The sequence below is a fragment of the Drechmeria coniospora genome, chromosome 03 (genome assembly GCF_001625195.1).
Source record: "Drechmeria coniospora strain ARSEF 6962 chromosome 03, whole genome shotgun sequence".
Taxonomy (NCBI): Eukaryota; Fungi; Ascomycota; class Sordariomycetes; order Hypocreales; family Ophiocordycipitaceae; genus Drechmeria; species Drechmeria coniospora.
This window is the reverse complement of record NC_054391.1, coordinates 6,148,331-6,167,737: the sequence shown is the minus strand read 5'-3', so window position 1 is coordinate 6,167,737 and position 19,407 is coordinate 6,148,331. Positions and strand designations below refer to the sequence as shown.

Sequence of the window (19,407 nt, the reverse complement as noted above, 5' to 3'; positions counted from 1 at the left end):
CCGCCCGGGATTCGCGCGCCGTCGACGATTCGGTCTTTTTCTGAGTCCGCAACTCCGCTCGTCCAGTTTCCTGTCGGGATTGGCCTTTCCCGACAAAACGGTCCGAAGATCCTACTGATGTTGATGCGTGCCCTCGTCATCGAGTATCCGTCGAATCTCCCCACGACTTGCTTGCCCTGCAGAGCACCATCTTGGAGGCTTGGGAGCGTCTCTCGCCCTCCTCAGGATCGGAGACCTCCGCCCCAGCATGAATTCATGTCTATTCCGCTCGAGCACGAATGCCTTGCTTCCTCCTGCGACGCACCTGCATCCAGGTGAATCAATTGCTCAAAGGACATTCATCCATCTGCCTCGCATGGGCAGCATCGGAATTCGCACCTCAGAGGCCCCGCAAAGCCGACCGGCGGCATGCTGGGAGTATGCGACGGCGAGCCGACGCCCAACCGATGGGCCCGATCCGGATGGCGGCTTCTTCAGGGGCCCTTCGATCCACATGGTCCTGCGTTTTGCTGCCTGCCCTCCGTACGCCGTACACCTACAGCTACCTGTACAGCACTTACTGTACAGCACTTGCGCTGATGTAGTCACAGCACGCGGCCCGCCAAACCGCCTGCCCGTGACAGCCACAAGTACACCTTGGCACGACGCAAGACTTGATGCTGCGCTCGTTGCACAAGGTGTGCTGTAGGATGCCCCGACGTCGTCATCACCACATCTCGTCGCCGCTCGTCAGAGGTATGGGTGCAGTCACCCAAGCCGGCCATGGTGGGTACGGCCGGCGCGAAGCACCGCAACGAAATTCAATTACTCGTCGCCCTCTAGGTGCCGTGTTCCTTGCGCCTCGCCCGCTCGCTCCTCATCATGCAATCCAAACACCGCTGCCCGCCACCAACCCCGACCGGCCATTGGTATATGTACCGCTGCGTGCCGTCCCCAAACAGCTTCCCCAGCTTCTCCAGCTTCTCCAGCTTCTCCAGCTTCCCTGAAAAGAAAAACCGTGCCTGTCCACACCGTGCCTGTCCTGAGCCGTTCCTCGGAAACGACCGTCTCCTCATCAGGCGACCCGACGCGACGCCCGACCGGCCCCGACATGTATCAACAACGCAACCCGTATCTGACACGAGACGGCACTGCAAGGCCTCTTCCCCCTCCGCACAGGGCCTGGCAAAGATGACGCAAGAAGGAAAAAAAAAAAGCACAAGGGCGCCCGGGAAGCAAGGCCGACGACAGCAGACGGCCCTCGTTCCCGCGCCCTCCCCCCGACGACCTTGGAGGTCAATAGAAGAAGAAAATCGCCAGAGGCCGCTACTAGTAACACAGTGAAGCCCTTCCATGGCCGCAGATGCAGGTGGCTGATGGGTGCCGCCCTCGGGAGTGCCGCCCTCGGGGTTCCGTCGCTCACGTGCCCTCCTCCCAAAGCTGCCGTCGTGGTTGGTGTTTTGTGACAAAGAAAATCCATGGGCGCGCGTGCCCTCGGTCGAGACGCCGTCCGTCTCGGCTCGGCTCAGTACCTGTCGGTCCGGTACCCGTTCGGCCGCGAGGCCTCGTACTGGACACCCGTCATCGAGTCCGGTCCGAGGGCGATGCCGCCGCTGATGCATCGCAGCGGCGGCAGCTCCGTCCGGCTCGTGCCGGCGTAGGGATCGGCCGGGTAGGGTCCGGGTTGCGTGCCCTGCGGGTGCGACGAAGCCGGCGGCGGCGGGCCGTGCGGCGGACCGTGGCCGACGGCGTGGGCGCCCTCCATCCTCGCGCCGTGCAGCTCGCGTCGCAGCATCTCGTTCTCGGCGAGCGCCGTGTTGTAGTGCGACTGGAGCATCCGGAGGTGTTCGCTCTGTCGCTGATGCTCCGCAATGGCTGGTCAGACGCAAACGTCAGCGCGGTCCCTCGGGCTCGCGGCCGCTCTCCGGTCCGTCTGGGCGTCGGTCGTGCTTACCTTTGGTCAGAATCTCCCACTTGGAGGCTTTGGAGCCACGCTCCTGCGGCATCAAGTCTCTCAGCTGGTCGAAGAGCTCCTTCATCTCCGTCCGTCGCTTCCGCTCCGCCAGCTTGTGGCTCACGCGCAGCTCCGGCGTCCGGCTGTACGGCTGCCCTCCGCCGGGGCCCGAGCCCTCGTCGGCCTGGAGGTCGTTGACCTGCTTGTGCTGCATGCTGTGGTGGTGCACCGAAGGGTACTCGGCCGAAGCCTGCGACGGCTGGCCCGTCTCCTGGCCGTCGTCGAGCCTGCGCTGGCCGGGCGGCAGCCGCGACTCCGTCGTGAACTGGCTGCTGGCGATGGACTCGGTGATGCTGCTGCGCCGCGACTCGTCGAAGCCCGGGGGCCCGATGCGAGCGATTTCCTCCTCGGGAAAGGCCCAGGCCTGGCCCTTGGTCGGTTCGGCGGCGCGGGCGATGTGTCCGGTGGCGGGTCCCGTGATGGCCGGCGCCGTCCTCACCGTCACCGTCTTGGCCTCGGGGTTCCGCTCCGTGCTCGGCTGGTAGCCGTTGGAGATGCGGTGGACCGACAGCGAGTCGAGCCCGGGACGCGGGTTTCGCTGCGAGTGAAGCGTGTTCTGGATCGAGCCCGTCGACTGGTTGTTGCTCGCGTACGAGGCGCTCCCGAGGCGCATGTCGCTGAAGCCCTGGTTCATCCTGCTGTCGACGCTCTCGCGCCTCGCGCCCGCGGCTCCCGCGGCGAAGTTGTCGCCCAGGCCGGCGCCGTTGTGGCCGAGCGGCTCGAGCGACGTCGACTTGTCGAGCCGCCGCGGGTCGTGGCCGGGGCTCGTGGGCGACACCATGGACGCGACGCTCATGTGGCTGGCCGGGGGGGAGACGAGAGCATGGGGAACCATGTTGGCGGCCACCGGGGAGGGAGTCTTGTCCACCGACGACGATCGGTAGCCGGACCCGCTTGGGCTGAGGCCGTTGATGGTGAAGGACGCGGCCGACGTGTCTGCGCGGGTCAGCGTTGGCGGGTGACGGGTAGAGAGAGAGGAGGGGTGGAAGGGGAGAGGGCGAAGGGTAGGGGGGGGGACGCGCAGGGCGACGCACGTTTGCTCGAAGCCTCGGCGGTCGAGTAGAAGCCAGAGTCGCGCAACTGCAAAGGTGGACCGTTTTGCATCTGCATTGGTGGCGGGCCATCCCGGTTGAGAATGTTGGGCAGCCCCGCAGTCTTGACGTGCATCCGCGGATGCTGCTGGGCCAGCGCCTGCGCCTGCGTCTCCGTCTGCGTCTGCGTCTGCATCATGGCGGTCATGGCACTGACGTTCAAGGGCGTGACCGTGGGTGTAGATGGGCTATTTCGTTTCGCTTTCGATGGCGGAGCCCGTTTCGAGGGCAGGCACCGACGACGCGTACCGACGAGGCACCGTAAGCTCCTGGGTGCGTGCTTGCGAGTAGCCTAGGCCGAGCTCATCCGAATGCAGGGCAGGAATGGGTCGGACTGGCGATGGAAGCTGATGCTTGGCCGCCGTCGTATATCATACGGCGAAGTCTCCGGACGATTGGGGTGGGGGGGGGGGACACGAAAGCTGGGGGGGGCCACACGATATGCCGCGGTCGAGCAAACAGACAACGAGCACAGCACGATGATTGGCGTGCGTGCTCGTCGAGGAGCGAACGGAACCAGGCCGGACGAGCGAAAGGAGGCTGTGGTCGGGGCGGAGGAGGAGGAGAAGGAGGAGGAGGAGGCGAGAGGCGAAGACGAGACGTCGCAGCCTCGTCGCTTGCTCGAGAGGGGGAGGCGCGGCGGACGGTTGACCGGGTTTCGCGAGTTAGGCGAAGATGTCGGTCGGTCCGTCGTTCGGTCGGTCGGTCCGTCAGTCAGTCAGCCGACAACGACAGTGATATCCGAAGCTGGCTTTTTGAACCTGGGAAGGAGGCGGTAGTGGCAAGGAGACGGAAAGACCGTTGCGCATCGCCGGGGAGGTGACTCTCTCTGGGTCACAGAGTGGGAGGGTCGGGTGACGGAGGGATGAGATGAGAGGAGGATGTTGACAAAAAGGAACGATGCATCGACAGAGTCGGTGGATGGACGGATGGATGGATGGACGGATGGCTGATAAGGTGGCAACGCAGGCGCGGGCGCGAGGAGGAGGGCAGGTAGGCTAAGGCAATAAGGCGGCAGTGGCCGAGAGGCGTGGGCGAGTTATTCGCATTAGCACAAAATGCTAGAGCGAGCCGGGAGGAAAATGCCGGTGAACAGAAGGGACATGACGAACAGAGCGCAGGCCATTCATGGAGTACTGTACATACTTGCTGTACAGTACATGTCATGTACGTACAGTACGTCCTTGGCGAGCAACAGGCATCAATCATGCTACGGCACGCATCCCAAAGTACAGCACGCGCAAGTACAAGTACTCGACCTACCAAGCAAGTGCTCACGTACAATGCGTGGGTGCGGTACGGAGCATCAGGTACTGTACATTGTTGTATTTGTACTCGCACTGCACCCGCACTGCACCCGCACCCGCACATGTACACCTAGTAAATTAATAGCATGTAGTTGTACATGTGGTGTAGATGTAGGTGCACGTACGGAGTAGGTGTAAGTACTTACTGCAGTTGTGGGTGTACAAGTACGACCCTCCGGCGCTAGCGTTGCGAGAACCCAGTACCGGTACAGGCACTCCGACACATGCCCGTGCCGAGTACTTTCGCACCATACGGGTGTGTACTCAAGCTCCGTACCCGTACCTGTCGCGACTTCAGGTGGACAGCCAGCTAGCCGGATCCTTCAGCGGGCACCGCGCCATGCCAGCCGCCTGCCACGGGGAGGGTAGCCGGCCCTACGGCCGTGCCCAGCTGGCGCTAGCAAGCCCGCTGCGCTACCACAAGGTAAACACCGACGAGCCTCGAGGGGTGGGGAAGGAGAGGGGGGGGGGGAGAGGGGGGCGGGACCAGGGAACGTGGCTCTAACCGGGGCACCCTCCCCTTGCCCCCAGCGGGTACCTGTACCAGTTCCTGTATGTGAGGTACCTTGCGCTGGGGCGGCGTCGGGTGGCGACCTGAGGATGCAGTGCCTTTGGGGCAGCCAAGCCTCGGCCGCTGTATTCATGTACATGTACATGTATCCTCCGCCACAAGCGACAGGGCCCCGAGCATGTCGTACTTGCATGCAACACACGTCCAAGCAGTACGGGCACACCTAGAGCATGGCAACACCAGCAAGCAACATTTATCGCACCGTACACCTACGCAGTGCATTCGGTGCCAACGCTCCGTCGTTGGTGCGAGCGTCGAGGCTTCAGGATGCAGTTCGTACTCTGAACACCTGCACCAGCACGTATACAGTCGACACACTGCACTGTACATGAGTACCTCCGAAGGCCGATATAGCACGCAGTAGGTATTTATACTTACAGTACTCCGTGCAGGTACTTGCCGACACGCCAGCGGAGTGGTGATTGCACCATGAGCCCCACGACGAGGGAGGCTGTTTATCGAGCACAAGCATTGCAGTGCCTAGAGTACAGTACAGCATATTATTAATTAGCGGTGGGACACGAACGGCCAAGAACATCTGCACTCGGAACAAGCATGCACGGCGCATGCACTGCGGGTGTACGTAGTGATTGTTTGTTGAAACTCTACAGGTGCAAACACAAGCCCAGGTGAGCTTTAAACGTAGGTGCACACGTACGTAGGTGCATACTTGGTTGGGCATGCAAAGGGCTGCTACGAGAAGGAATACGAACCAAGTACTTGTACAGCATACTACTAAGGTAGAGGGAGCGCCTCATACCAACTAGTACACGTACATGTACACCTACTTGTACGGGGCTACCTACCATTGTATGGAGAGCTACGGAATACTTGGTTGTGCGCCCGTAAGTTCTTGGGTGTACGGAGCGGGTCGAGCACGGTGTTACCTGAACTTACTGTACTCCGTACACCGACTGTACATTGTATTGATACATGAAGGCGCAGACCCAGCAGAAGTGTTGTATTAACCACAGGCTCGATTGGGTGGAGTGGGGAACGAAGGAGCTTCGGCTGTCAGCTTCAGTTGGCCGAGCCTCGTGGCTCCGATGAACCGCTCTGGAGTCAAGTCAGGACAAGTGATGGCGGGTTCGCTGCTTAGCGGCTCTTGTCGCATGTACTGTACTGCGCCGCACTCTACAGCACGTGCACTTCATGTGTCTGTCACTGACAAGCACTGTACACCTAGGGTGCAGGACACCTGCCAACTAGCAAGTGCCTTCATTAGTACCTAGTACCTAGTATTGCTTACATTTACACCTACAAGTACACCTACAGGTACTCCGATTCCGAACACTACGACGACCTAGCAGTACCTACAGTGCTACAGTGCTAGTATCTGCAGGTACTAGCAAGTTCAGCTCCCTCGCCTGCTTGCCTGGCTTTGTGCTTGGTGCAGAGTACGTGCCGGTGAGAACGCAACGAAAGCCGCTTCCCAACTGTCTCGTCAAGAACCGACAGACACCCGTTGCCAGAAAACCCTCGCACCCGCTCCGAGTGCGGATGGAAGGAAGGATGTTGCGCGTCTGGCCGCCGTGCTTCCGCGACGATGAGCTTTGCGACAACCGCCAGCGGGAAGGCCAGGGTTGCTGCAGCCCACGTCGCGAGGATTCACGGAGAGCATTCTGGATTATCGAACGTTGCATTGCACGAGTAGCATCGCATACTGTTCGGAGTGCCACTTGTGCAATGTGTACATGTACTCACATGCGCCTGCAGTCATACTGTACACGTGTAATAGGTAGCACGTAATTACTGTACTGTACGTACGAGAAGTACTTGCTACAAGTACACGGGTGGAACTGCCTTGGGGCCCCGGTCCAATCTTCGGCTCTAGGCCGGGCGCCGTCTCACGCAGGCTCCGTGGCCAGATGTCGACGTGACAAAGTCGCACGGAACCACATCGAAAGCCTGTCATGTCATGTCCATGCCTCGGCCTGTCTCTCGCCGACTCTTATTGTCTCTGTTTCTGCCCCCTTCTTGTTCGCCATCCACTCGGCTGCACACGTAGCAACCGCTCAAGGCGAGAGCTGGATTTCAATATTCAAATTGGAGAATGCTCGTAGTGCCTGTACATGAACACCAAAGTATGTACAGATGTTGCTGCACTTGCAGAGTATGGGACACTCGTGCTCAGGACTGTGTGCATGCGCCGTGCAAGTAAGTACTTACTTTACGTGCAGCACTTGTGTTAGTGGTAGGTGTACTTGAGTACTTACCATAAGCATACATGTACAGTACGGAGTACTTGCTCGTACACTTACTTACGAGCATGCAAGTACAACTATTACTGTACATGCAAGCACGGAGCACTCCGTTGTGGATGCTATTTGCGGTTGAAGGAGAGGGGTCAAAGGTCAGGAGCACAAGAGACAAGAGCACACGAATGCACAAAGCAAAAATCTACTGGAAATTTTGTATAAGCAGGCGTAAGTACTTGCACAACTACTGGGCACATGTACTCCGTACGTTCTCCGTACTTGGTATTAAGTTCTTGCACGTACTGTACTTACTGTACAACCAATGCCATACTCTGTACTTGGACATGTTACCAGTAATTATTAATTAATAATACCTGTACAGCACGCCTTACTTACCGTACTTGCAACTACTGTACACATACAGGCTAGCTAGGCGTGCGTACTGGAGCCCACGTGCAGTGTACATGAGTACCTAGTCGGCACAGGCACTCGGATGCTCTGGAGTAGTGGCCTAGGAGGTAGGCGTCCCTTCACTGCATGCACCATTATCAAGTACGCCCTACCTTGTGCCGCAGCCATGATGCCTGCACCCGCATGAACTCTGCATGGCCGACAACGTGCAGAGGAGCACTCTCCAGGACAACACGTTTCTCCGTAAGCAGCAGGACGGCAAGTCCCATCGGACTTTTGCAGGAGACACGCCGTGGCGTCCTGCGGGTCTCCCAAAAATGACTAGCCGCCCATTTCTCGGCAGAGGTGGGCACAATCGCACGCAGCAGTAATAGCCCGTGTGCAAGTACATGGAGCAACTGCATGGCGACACCAATCTGCACAAGTACACCTACAGTAAGTACATTTGCGCCGAACAAAGTGCGACAACAAGTGTCATGTACGTGCGGTCGAAAGAAAGAAAGCAACACTCCGTACTCGGCACAGTCCAAGTACTTGCATGTACAATACGGAGGAGGAGTACCTGCATGAAGGTGTACACCTACAAGTAATGGTAATCATCGAACCGTGCTGTGCATACAAGTACATGTACATGCAAGAACGGGTGCTCGGGCGCCGTACCCACACGAGCTTGTGCCGGCTCCTCTCAGGGGGGGCGGGCATGGTGAAACAGCACGACAGGCCCGCAGGATGGGCGGCAGAGAAAAGCGCGGGAATCAGGACAGCAATTCAGACAAATGTCCTCATGATTGGCACGCCGAGCGCGACTACTGTGCGCATGCATGCTGGCACTTGTCGTGCTGGTTCTCGCCTCTCACTATCCATGGTAAGTGCGAGAACGGGCACCGGCATGACGACGGGCACCTGCTGATTGCTGGTCGACGGGACGTCATTGCATGATGAAATAACACTTGCAAGTGCCGTAGTTGCAAGTAATAAGTGCGGGACACCGCCGTGCAACCAATTACGGTGCAGTAGGAGGCAAGTACTGTATACAACTATTACTTGTAAGTACGTACAGTACAAGTAAGGGCGGAGCACTCCGTACACTGCTAATACAGAAACGTACTGTAATTAATACCTGTTGGTCGGCGCCTTGGTTAGCGCCTGGTGCCCTCATTACACCACTGATGCAACCACCGACGAGGCCTGGGCCTGTAGCGCTTAACTATCCCGTCACACAGCGTGAGCAACGTCCGTCCTCAGGAATGATGTTTTCTTCTTCTGCCCTTTCTTTTTCTGCACCACGAACAAACTTGGGAGGGAGTGTGCATGCACAGCCCACACCAAGTTCGTGCACTTGGGTGTGTACATCCACAGCAGGTGTACGGAGCAGCAGGACGGAGATTTGATGCACGCTCCGGCGTCAAGCCAGGCTCGCGAGGCACCTCGCCAAACAAAGCGCCACGCCCCGCCGCCAACTTCGGCCTACCAACACCGTCAATACTGCGGGCCGGCAAGGACGAGCCGTCCAAACCCGCAAGTGCTGGTAGGAGAAGCTGGTAGTGCAGCACTCCGCACACACATGCAGTGGCGTGCCAGCAAGTACAGCACGTCAAGCTGCCAAAGCATCTTCTCCGTACTGGTGAGGAGTTGCTTCCGCTCTCCTCGAGCGGTGCGGTGAGACGCGGGCAACCACCCGCTGTGCATGCCATACTGCAAGTACAAAGGTTGACAACTTGACGGACGGCCAAGTGTACTTGGGTACTCCGTATTAATACAGTACATTGCATTTGGGCGCTCGCCATGCTCCGCACATGTGCCGTGCTCGATGCGAGCAAGAAGGCTCCTCGGACGATCTCGGACGATCTCGGTGCTTGTCAAATCTCACATCTCTCGCTCGCTCATCTTACGATTGATTGCGTGTACATGCTTGGGTGTTGATGTACTTACTTACTTGTACGAGTACCAAATGCAAGTACGGAGCAAAAGTACTTGCCAGTGGGCACATGCTCCCACGTGCTTGTCGTTGCCCTGAGCCGAGAGACGAGAGTTCTTTTACTGCGGTTGTACTCTGCACAAGTACTTAAGTAGACGCATCCACCGCCTCTGCTCTGCCCTGACCAAACCCCCTGCGATGGTTCCACCTGTCTTCCGCACCGAGCATAACTGTGCATGACGATGGCGGGATGGGAAAGCTCATGTCCAGTACGGAGTACTATCAGCACAATTTCGCCAAGCAAGTACAAGTAAGCAGATCATTGTGTCGAGTACATGCACAGGTTCTGCACGGAGCGCGGAGTAGTTGTAAGTATGCAGTGCGTGCTACACCCATGTGTTGACTTGTCGTAGTGCATGTGCATGTGCCACCTACTGCATGCATGCCCTTCGTTTTCCTGCTCTTTTCCCGCACGTTCTCAATGTGCAGGAAACAAGGCCGTACCTTGCCGCGACCCGCAGTTCCCCATACCCACGAGACCCATGTTTCTTTGTGTTTGCGCCACGAGGCCAGTGAGCTTGATCGTCGCACAAGTACGGAGCACTCGCACACGGAATACAGCAACAGTACATGTACATGTACACTTACTGTACTTGTACCGCATGCTTGTACGGAGTACTCCGTACGGAGTGCTTGTACGACGGCAGTCTTCGCGACGCCGTGCAGCTCTCCACCAACAAGCGACAGACAACTAGCATGCACCGTGCTCACACACGTGCACATGTAAGTGCGCACATGAACGTGCGCCGTATGTCATCCGGATCCTATGCATGAGCACACGAATCAAACGAGGCTTTGTGCCTGTACTATCTGCACAATATTCACGGTGGTTGATCTGTACGCCAACATGTACTTACTTAGTTGCAAGCGCACACGTATAGGAAGTACTTACATGCAAGTAAGTAAGTACTCCGTAATTAATTACCATGTACTCCGTACTCCATACTCCGTACTTACAGTACATGTACGGGCAACCCGCCCTGGGCTTCCTGCTCCTGCAGCGACATCTCAAGTCAGCGTCAGACAGGGTTGCATCCATCCTGCATGGACGCGGTGGCTTGGCGAACGACCCTAAGGGGACCTCGTGCCGACGCGGCCATATGACGACCAATATGCCCACAGCAAGCACGAGCAGGTGGATGTGCGGTGCGCCTGGATTGCTCCGCACACTTGCACTTGGTATCTACGCCAAAGTACGGAGTACATGTCGACGAACTAGCATCCTTGAGTGCATGTATACTTAGTAGGTAGTTGTAAGTTGTGCTTTACTGCAACAGTACATGCACGGCGACTTGTACAGTACTTGTACTTGCAGGTAGGTGGCTGGTAGGTGCCGGCAAGGCACGTACTGTATGTATGGTTGGACTTCACATATTACTCCGCAATTAATACTTACTTGCCTACAACTAGGTACAGTGAGTGCTGTGTACTCGGTACAAGCTCGTTGGTGTCCAAGTAATTACTGCAGGTAATAATACATGTACAGCACAGACAGACACCTCGTTCTGGTTGATCACACCTCCTTCTCCAGCACAAGCAGCCCGGCTCGCACGACTTTTTCGCATCAGCACGCGTGCGTCGAAAAGCCATCGCCTGCCGCCACGTGAGGGCAGACTCCGCCACGTCCTCGTCCCTGGGCACCCATGAAACAAGCTCCATCGACGGCCGCGCCAACGCGCGCCTCGATCCGACTGCAACGGGGACTGGCCGACGAGCCAATGGGGCGGAGCAAATGCGGCCGCCTCCCACCCTGCCCATGCACAAACCACCCGTTCAAGCTCGGTACTCGAATGCGTCGTGCGCTTGTACATGTACTCGCATGTACATTACCTGGTTTTCTTGCTCAAAGCCAAGCCGTGTGCGAGCCTGATGGGTCGGTCCGCCAGGCCCTGGTGCCCAGGCCCCAAGGTGGCAAGTTCCGACGAGGCAGACGACGACAATCGATGCGCCGCCGTCCGTCCGGCGTCCGAAAATATTCGGAACAATGGGCGATGCAGGATCCTGTACGACCCGTCGTCGATCTCATCCGGTCCTGGGGGGGGGGGGGTCCAAATGCTTGCCTGCCGGCGCGCCGCGAGTGGATTGGCCGGCTCGATGGACGAGGAGGAGCAGGGCAAGACATTGCAATCTGGACCCTGATTCGCCCTGGGTCGTGCGGGAATGCTTGGCGTTTCCATCGCCTGCCTGCCGGGCTCACTTTGACACGCAGACTCCGATGTCAATCTGCACCCCTGCTGTGCAGTACACGTACAAGTCCGTCAGTACTGTATTATACTGCAAGTACTTGAGTAATTCCGTTCACCTGCGGTACACCTGTAGACTTCGTAGCTGGTATTAGCAATGCGTACAGTGCTTGCACTTGTGCTGTGCAGACTTTTACTAACTGCTACGACGAGAATGTAAATGCATACAGGGGTACAAACATGCACATCTGTCAGTGCAAGTACGAGCACACGTTCATGCATCTGGTGTCTTGTCTGTGCAAGCAAGTAGTTGCAAGCAGGTACGGAGTATACATCATGTACAGTATGCCGTATAATTAGTACTCCGTATAAAACTCCGTATAAAACTCCGTATAGTACTCCGTACTGTGGTCGATAGTGCCCTGAACCTGGACCTTGTACTTGTACTGTGCAAGTAAGTACTGTACATGTAAGTAGAGTACTCCGTACTCCGTACTCCGTAGAGTAGCTCGTAATACCCTACGCTCGTGCTCAGCTGTGAGAGTGTACGTCCCGGCGCCAAACGTGAACGTTACCCATGGCATCGTGACGCCTCCGCAGGGATTCCTGGTGACTCCGCAGCCGTGGCAGCATGGCTCGTCGTCATAGGTCATCCGTTCCCGCGTTCATGTGCACTCTGGTGGGCGCTACTTGTACACGCCGTGCAGCGTACGTGCTCTTGGGCATTCGTTCTCCAAGTCTCGCATCCGTTGTCCTTGTGCCGACCCTTGGGCCCTTCGGGGGCGTGCGAGGCTGGAAAGCGTGCATGTTCCTGGCGCCACCGCGGTCAGCGACAGATACATGCCATGCAGAGGTACCGAGTACGGCGCGAGCAGGCGTCATCGCGCTGGATAACATGGGATGCACGGGATGTACGACGTCGATGGCGCCTCGAAGTCGAGTCAGGCAAGGCTTCCCCAACATCATCGGGTGGGCCGCGGCCGCCATGGTTCCGACGCCAGTGCAAGCCGTCGCAAACCTCCGTGGCAATTAGCTGGCCAAATGCTGCGTGGGAGGCTTTGGCAACCGATTGCGAGGCCATGGTGAAGTATGGCCGATGGCCCAAGTCAACTCCAGTCCGGTGCCTTCTCCTTCAACTTGCACACGTGCACACGCATGTGCCCCCATGGACCAAACGTTCCTTCCCCATCAGCTTGTGAATGCTGCGTGCCTGCTGCATCCGTCTCTCGCGCTTCAGTCGCCATGCCTCCGTCAGCCGAATACGTGGCCACTCTGACCAGTGGACAGATGGCACTCCGTAGATAGGCAGCAGTGGTCGCTTTCAAGTTTCCTTCGCCAGCACCAACAGAGGACAGCATGATCTGGCCGTAAACCACCCATGGCGGATCTTTCGTTTCGTTTCATCATTGCCCGGTCCGAGTTGCCTCGTCTCCCTCCGCCTCTACCCCCAAAAAGTACAAACGAAGCCGCAGGACAAAGGAACCACGTACACCTATAGGTGGGGCGTGGCACGATTACAAAGTCGTGTCTGGCAAGCTCGACGACCAATCGCCCATCCATCATCACCATCAAAATCAGTCACAAAGAGTGCACCATGTACGGTCTCGGATTTGCTTTTCGCTGCCGGCACGAGCGACTAGCATGCTGCCCGTGTCCCTTGGTGTTGCATGAGTCGGCTCCTCTGGGAACTATCTGGCTGGCCGTGCTCCGTTTAGACTAATTATCCCCCGTCACATACAACAAGCACGACGGCGACGCTTGTCCATGGGCCCCTGACACCCGCACGTACTCGCAGACATCTTGCCATGGATGATGCCATCTGCCTCCATCCATCCATTTCATTGCCAAATCAGCTCTGCTCCCAGCTGAGCAGCCACCGCAACTCAACCGACCGGCTCTGGCGTGCGATTAGTTGACTGGTCGTGGGCGTACTCGCATGTGCAATACCGAGTTCGTTCGCGTACCAGTGCAGAGCGCGGAGTACGGATGCTCGCAATCCCTTCGGCGATACCCCAACCCTTTCTTCGCTCTTCGCCTGGTGGCATCTGCCCCCCTGCTGGCGTTTCGGTCGTGGAGCGAATTCAACCGATCTCCCGCCGTCACGCATCAGCCGTCCCCTGGTCCCTCCTCAGGGGGACCATGCAAATCATGGAGGCGATCGATCCCAGCCATTACCTCGATGGATACTAGCACACGAGGGTCTCGAGCAAAAGGGGAAACGGCCTGGCCCCCTGGTCAAAATCGATTCCACAAAGACGGAGAGCGGGAACGCAGCTGGGGACCACCCTCTTGCACAGCCACATGCGGCGATGCCGCCCTGGACCTGTCTTTAACGAGATGAGTAAATGGCTGTCTCGAAAAAGTCGTGTCGGTTCATCTCTCGGAATATGACTAGGTCGTGCTGTTGCCGTGGCATGCTGATGACAAGATCGGCACAATGGCTGCTCCGAGGACTTTGGCGGTCGGTCTGTCTAAAGCGTACGCCGAAGCGTATCAAGTTCGTACGAAGCAGAATCTTCAACCGCGGGCAATAGTTCCCTCGTGTCGTGGTCGACGGTGTTGAAACCGGCCTGCTCGAATTTCAATACCTGCTCGGGCAGCCTCCCCCCCCCACACGCCGACGAGGCCCACCCATGCCTGTCAAGCGGCCGAGGTGGATCGATGCGTGCCGCCCGCTGCTGGCAGGCAAGTGCCCGATCGCAACAAGCAAGCGATGCACGCAGGAATGGAGAGGCATCAGCCATCGGGTTCCATCCGCTCTCGGTTGCCCAGATCGGGCCACTATGACGAAAGGTGCAAACATTGGGCGACATGTTCTGCGAGAAGCTGATGCTCAGCCGCCACGACGCAGAACAGTCACATCGAACCTCGAGGACGCCGTCACGACCACCACGTTGCCTCGTCTAGTGCTGTCTTGCTTGGTCGAAGCAGCTCCGACGCAATGTTGTTCGCCAAATGCATATGTCGGTGGAACCACAATGAGTCCGTCCGGGCAATCATTTCACTGCGTGAACTTCTGTGGTGGACGTCGGATGAACAACACCAGCATTACGTCTAAGCCCAAACTCGACCGAGACACGAGCATTCGGCCGAAAAGGGTGGATCCCGGCTTGTCACCAACTGCCACCCACCACCCAACAACCGGGGATCAGTAACCCTTATCATTCGTCGCGGAGCCAGCGACGGCACCTTACGGATACGATACATGTACGTGTACCGACGTTCTTGCATGTACTTGCTCCGTACGGAGTCCTCCGTACAGTAATAAACGACATTCAATAAAAGTTTGTGGGTCCCAGGGAGCGATCCGATCGGTGTTTCAAGAGGTGTACGAAAACGGTAATTTCAAAGACATTCCGACGCCAACCAATTCATGCGGGTGCGTACGTGTACGCACATAGGTGCAGTATTCACAGGACGGATCAGCGTTTCCACTCTGCTCCCAAGCATGGCAATAATTGGGAAGCGGTCAAGACTACTTACTTGTACGTTGACGTCCTGCGAAAACGCCAACTTGCACAAGCCCTTGAGGGTTCGGAACAGGCCAACGGACAAAACAACACGGTATGTGCTGGCGAAATGCCTGGCGTTGGACGCAAGAGTACCGTTGCCCTTGGAGAGCAAGCCCACCGTCCATCCTGACAGACCCAGTGTGGCCAGTTGATTAGGGATGCCAGTCGGCTCCGGCAATGGCTAATGCGTTTCAACGCTGGCAACTGGCATGGGCAACTGACATGAGGCGACATGGGCGTCGTGGCCACCGGTGGCGCCAGTCACCCGTACAAATACACACGCAGATCGGGGTCAGACAGTTAGTGCCGCGACCAGCTGCCTGGGACTATGGGGGGTCTCACATCTGCTTCCAGACCTGTCGCTGCCCAGTTGCTTCAGCCTGCCAGGGGTGCCGTCTCCAAGACCCGAACCCAGGGGCCGAGGGCCGGGTGGATGGGGAAGCTGCGTATATTTCGAGACACGGCTGCCGTCGAATCCCGTCATTCGCTGAAGACCCTAGGACGCAAGGATGCATCGCCTCATTTCGCCAGGTACGCACACGTCCTCGGTGATCACTATCGGGATTTGACTCAGCTTCGTGTTGTTGCGCATTGCCCTCTTATTTCCACGCCCCAACCACCCAACCCCCCCCCCCCTTCCCCTTTCCACCATGACCAGCTGCAATTCCCGACACCTACATGCATCGGGTTGTCAAAGGGCCCGTCTATCAAAAGCACGTGCGCGGCCTTGGCGAGGCTTACTTTCCAACGTCACGGTTGGTCGGTCACGAGTCTCTTGTATTTGATAATCATGGGAACGTGGCAGGCCATGCGAGGCCGCCGACGGAGCGGCTCGTCCTCCAGCACTTGTGCATGCTACGAGACGTAGTACGAGTACGAGCATGTGGGAGAGGGGCATTTCATCATCTGGAAGGGTGTGTGCCCTACGTGCGTACAGATAGATGTACTTGCATGTACGGCTTGGTGGTAGCAGGTCGCTGACGTAGGTTGGTGTGTTGATTGGATCGAGGGCAAAACGGTCGACGCATGACGTTGTCGTTGCTTTTTCTTCTTCTACATCCGCATCATGCCGTAATGGTGATGACATCTCCAAGTGCCGTGTGGGTGTGGTACTGTGTGCTGTAGACGCCGGTCGAGTTGAGATGCGAGATAGATGGGCGTGCACGTCGACTTGGCCAGAGCCTACTGACCGCCTCGGATGTCCGCGCAGGCCTGCTCTCGCTTGTGCAGACTGGAGAGAAATTAGACGGCCGCACGAGCTCGTACGTAGGTGCGTGCCGCCTGCCAGGAAGATGCGCCTCATTCAATCAAACTGGATGGACGGAGCTTTGACGTGAAAGCGACACGTCGTGCTTTGTCCTTGGACACACCTGCTTGCCTCGCCGCTGACCCAAACTAGCATGCGATTTATTGACGCCGCTCTCGCTCTGGCTTTGTGACGAACCAGTAGCAACCTTCTACTCTATTTGAACGCGTGTGTGTATGTTTCCGTGTCCTATGCAGCTTCTGGCCGCTGCGCTTTCGTGTCGCTTCCGGGCCGCGCGTCCATCCCGCTCGTCCCTCGAGATGCCGCTGCCATACTCATGCTCCCTGTGTCGACCGATGCTCCGTGTACATAACATCCAACCATGCATACATGCACACTGCCACCTACCCGATGACTCGTACAAGGCGACTGCCTGCCTCACTCGTGCGTCACCTCCCTCCCAGCGCCCGTTTCGCAGCCTGCTAAAAGTCAAACTCGGGCCTGAACACGTCCGGGTCCACGCCCGCAACGGTCTTCTCCGCGAGGTCCCTGCGGCCCATCTGGGTGAAGACGCGGCGTAGGGTGTCGTACAGCGTGCTGCTCCGGTTCTGGGCCGACATGCGATCGAGCGCCTCGTCGACCTGGCCGGAGGCGGAAGCGCCGTCGCCGAGAATCTCGTAGGCCTTGGTTCGACCCGACTTCTCGATCGACTTGTGCATCTCGAGCGCGGCGAGGAAGTGGCAGGCCGCCTCCTGCTGGCAGTTGATGTTGATGCAGCTCACGCCCAGGTTGTAGCGCGCTCGCACAAAGTTGGGCGCCAGGGAGAGCGCCTGCTCATAGGCGGCTATGGCCTCCTCTGACCGGCCGCTGTTAGCGAGCGTCGCGCCGAGCCGGTTCCAGAGCAGATGGACCTGCTCCTGCTGGTTGGATGTGCCCTGCTCGGACGAGTGCAGCGCCGACTGGAAGCAGTCGACCGCCTTGTCGTATTCCTCGGCGCCGTAGAACAGCACGCCGAGGCCAACCTGGACGTCGGGGTCCATGTGTTCCCCATCGGGGCTCAGCTGCGCCGCCCTGATGAAGTGGTCCGTCACCTTCTGGTGCAGCTGTTGCCGGTCCGTGAAGCCCAGGTCGGCGGCCGGTGACAGATCCTTGGGGTCCAAGACATTGGGGTACTTGGCTGACAACCACCGCTCCAGCGTCCTGTACGCCGTGCTGTCGTATCCCTCGTTCGTGTACGACACCGCCAGGCCCATCAGGGCGTCGAGGTTGTTGGGGTCGAGCTTCAACGCCTGCTCCATGGCCCGGATCGCCGCTGTCTCCTTTTCGTTCTGAGCCTGCGCCTGTCCCAGGTACACCCATGCCTCGACGTGCCTAGGGTTCTGCTGCACGGCGGCCTCGAATGCCAAGGCCGCGAGCGACAGGTTGCCACCCTCCTTCATGACTCTCACGCCTTCATCGAACGCGTTCTTCTCGTTTTGGAAGATGTTGGCTTCTTCGAACAGGTAGCTCTCGACGATGGGGTCGCCGAATCGACCCCAGTCGCCCATTGCCTGGAAGTCTTGGAACTCGGGCATCGCCGTCGGGTCCCATTCCTTGTTGAACTCGTCGAAGAGTTGGTCTTCGTTTACCATGGATCTGGCAGCAGCAGTCTCAGCTTGTATTCCTTTCCAAATGGATTCGAAGTCACCGAACTCGTTGGTTTCCGACTGCATCGCCTTGTCCATCTCGTCCAGCTCGCGTTCCGCAGCATTCGCTTCTTCCTGCTCCTTCTGCAGCTCTGCCGCTTCCTGATCCTGCAGCTCGAGCTGGGCAAACTGTTCTTCCCACTTTTTATCGTCTAGCTCGACGAGCTTGCCTTTGCCCTTGCCCTCGGACTGCTGCTGTTGCTCGTGCATCGGCTGCATCTGCTGCATCGCCTGCTGATTCTGATACATGGGTTGGAACATGGAGGACCCATATCCCATCCCCATCCCCATGCCTCTGTTCATGCCCATGTTCATCATGCCGACGCCCATCATCGGCCTTTGCTGCGACATCTGGCTGGGCATGTTGCTCTGCATCGGACTGGACCGGGATGAGGACGCCTGGCCGTTCAATTGGGTGAATCGTGCAAATTCATCCGCGTTGAAGTGAGCCGCACCCGGGGGCTTGAAGGCCGACTCCATGCCAGGCTGGCTGCTGATGTCGTGGGTCCAGGATGGGGACGTCGTGCTCGCACGCATCGGCGCATGTTGGCCTGGGTTCAACGCTGGGCCCGGGCCAGCTTGCATGGGGAATTCTTGCTGTAGATTCGGGGCGCCGTTGAGGAAACCATTCAGCATCTATAGTAGCCATACGCGGAATCAGCAATTTGGACGTTCTTGAGCGCGGCCTCTGCGCGACAGAAACACACCTCATCCTGGGGGGCGTTTGCTGCCTGGCTCCGGAAGCTGTTGAGTTGGCCGCCGGGTCCCCTGCCAACCATTCGGTCCCGCTGCAGCGTCTTGTCATCTTGGACATGCTTCTGAAACTGGCTCAGCGGGTTTCCAGCCGTCGAGCACTCCGCTCCCCCCATGAACGACATGACGGCTGAAGGGGTTGTGAATGTCCCGTCACCCGGACGTCGGCGGCCAAGGGAGAGGCTTCGTTTCGGGCTTTTCGTGCACAGTTCTAGAGTCGGATGGAGGAATAGAAATGCAAAGGTCGAGGGGGAGGAGAGGCAAAGTTCGAGAGTGGCCGATGTGCGGCCTGAGGTGGTGGGATTTTGGTTTGTCAGGACGTCGTCACCTTGGGCTCATAATAGTGGTATGTGGTAATATGTGGGGAAAGTGCCGAGGTATTCTTCAACCACCTTCGGTCTAATTTGACTAGCGAAGGGAAGCCAACGGATCAAGGCGATTCCAGGGCACGTGACAGCGATGCGTTCCCCGCTCTGCCG

General features: G+C 58.0%; 2 protein-coding genes across 2 annotated transcripts; both read right to left on the bottom strand.

Moving 5' to 3' along the window:
* Positions 1-1,504: 1,504 nt before the first annotated feature.
* DCS_07422 (HLH transcription factor) lies at positions 1,505-3,232 on the bottom strand (the record flags this gene model as incomplete). Its single annotated transcript, XM_040804707.1, has 3 exons — positions 1,505-1,854; positions 1,934-2,929; positions 3,028-3,232. The coding sequence occupies 3 exons, from the start codon at positions 3,230-3,232 to the stop codon at positions 1,505-1,507; spliced, it is 1,551 nt and encodes a 516-aa protein (XP_040654811.1).
* Positions 3,233-16,972: 13,740 nt separating this feature from the next.
* DCS_07421 (tetratricopeptide-like protein) lies at positions 16,973-19,053 on the bottom strand (the record flags this gene model as incomplete). The annotated part of the gene is made up of 2 exons (XM_040804706.1): positions 16,973-18,811; positions 18,883-19,053. The coding sequence occupies 2 exons, from the start codon at positions 19,051-19,053 to the stop codon at positions 16,973-16,975; spliced, it is 2,010 nt and encodes a 669-aa protein (XP_040654810.1).
* Between the last annotated feature and the right edge of the window lie 354 nt (positions 19,054-19,407).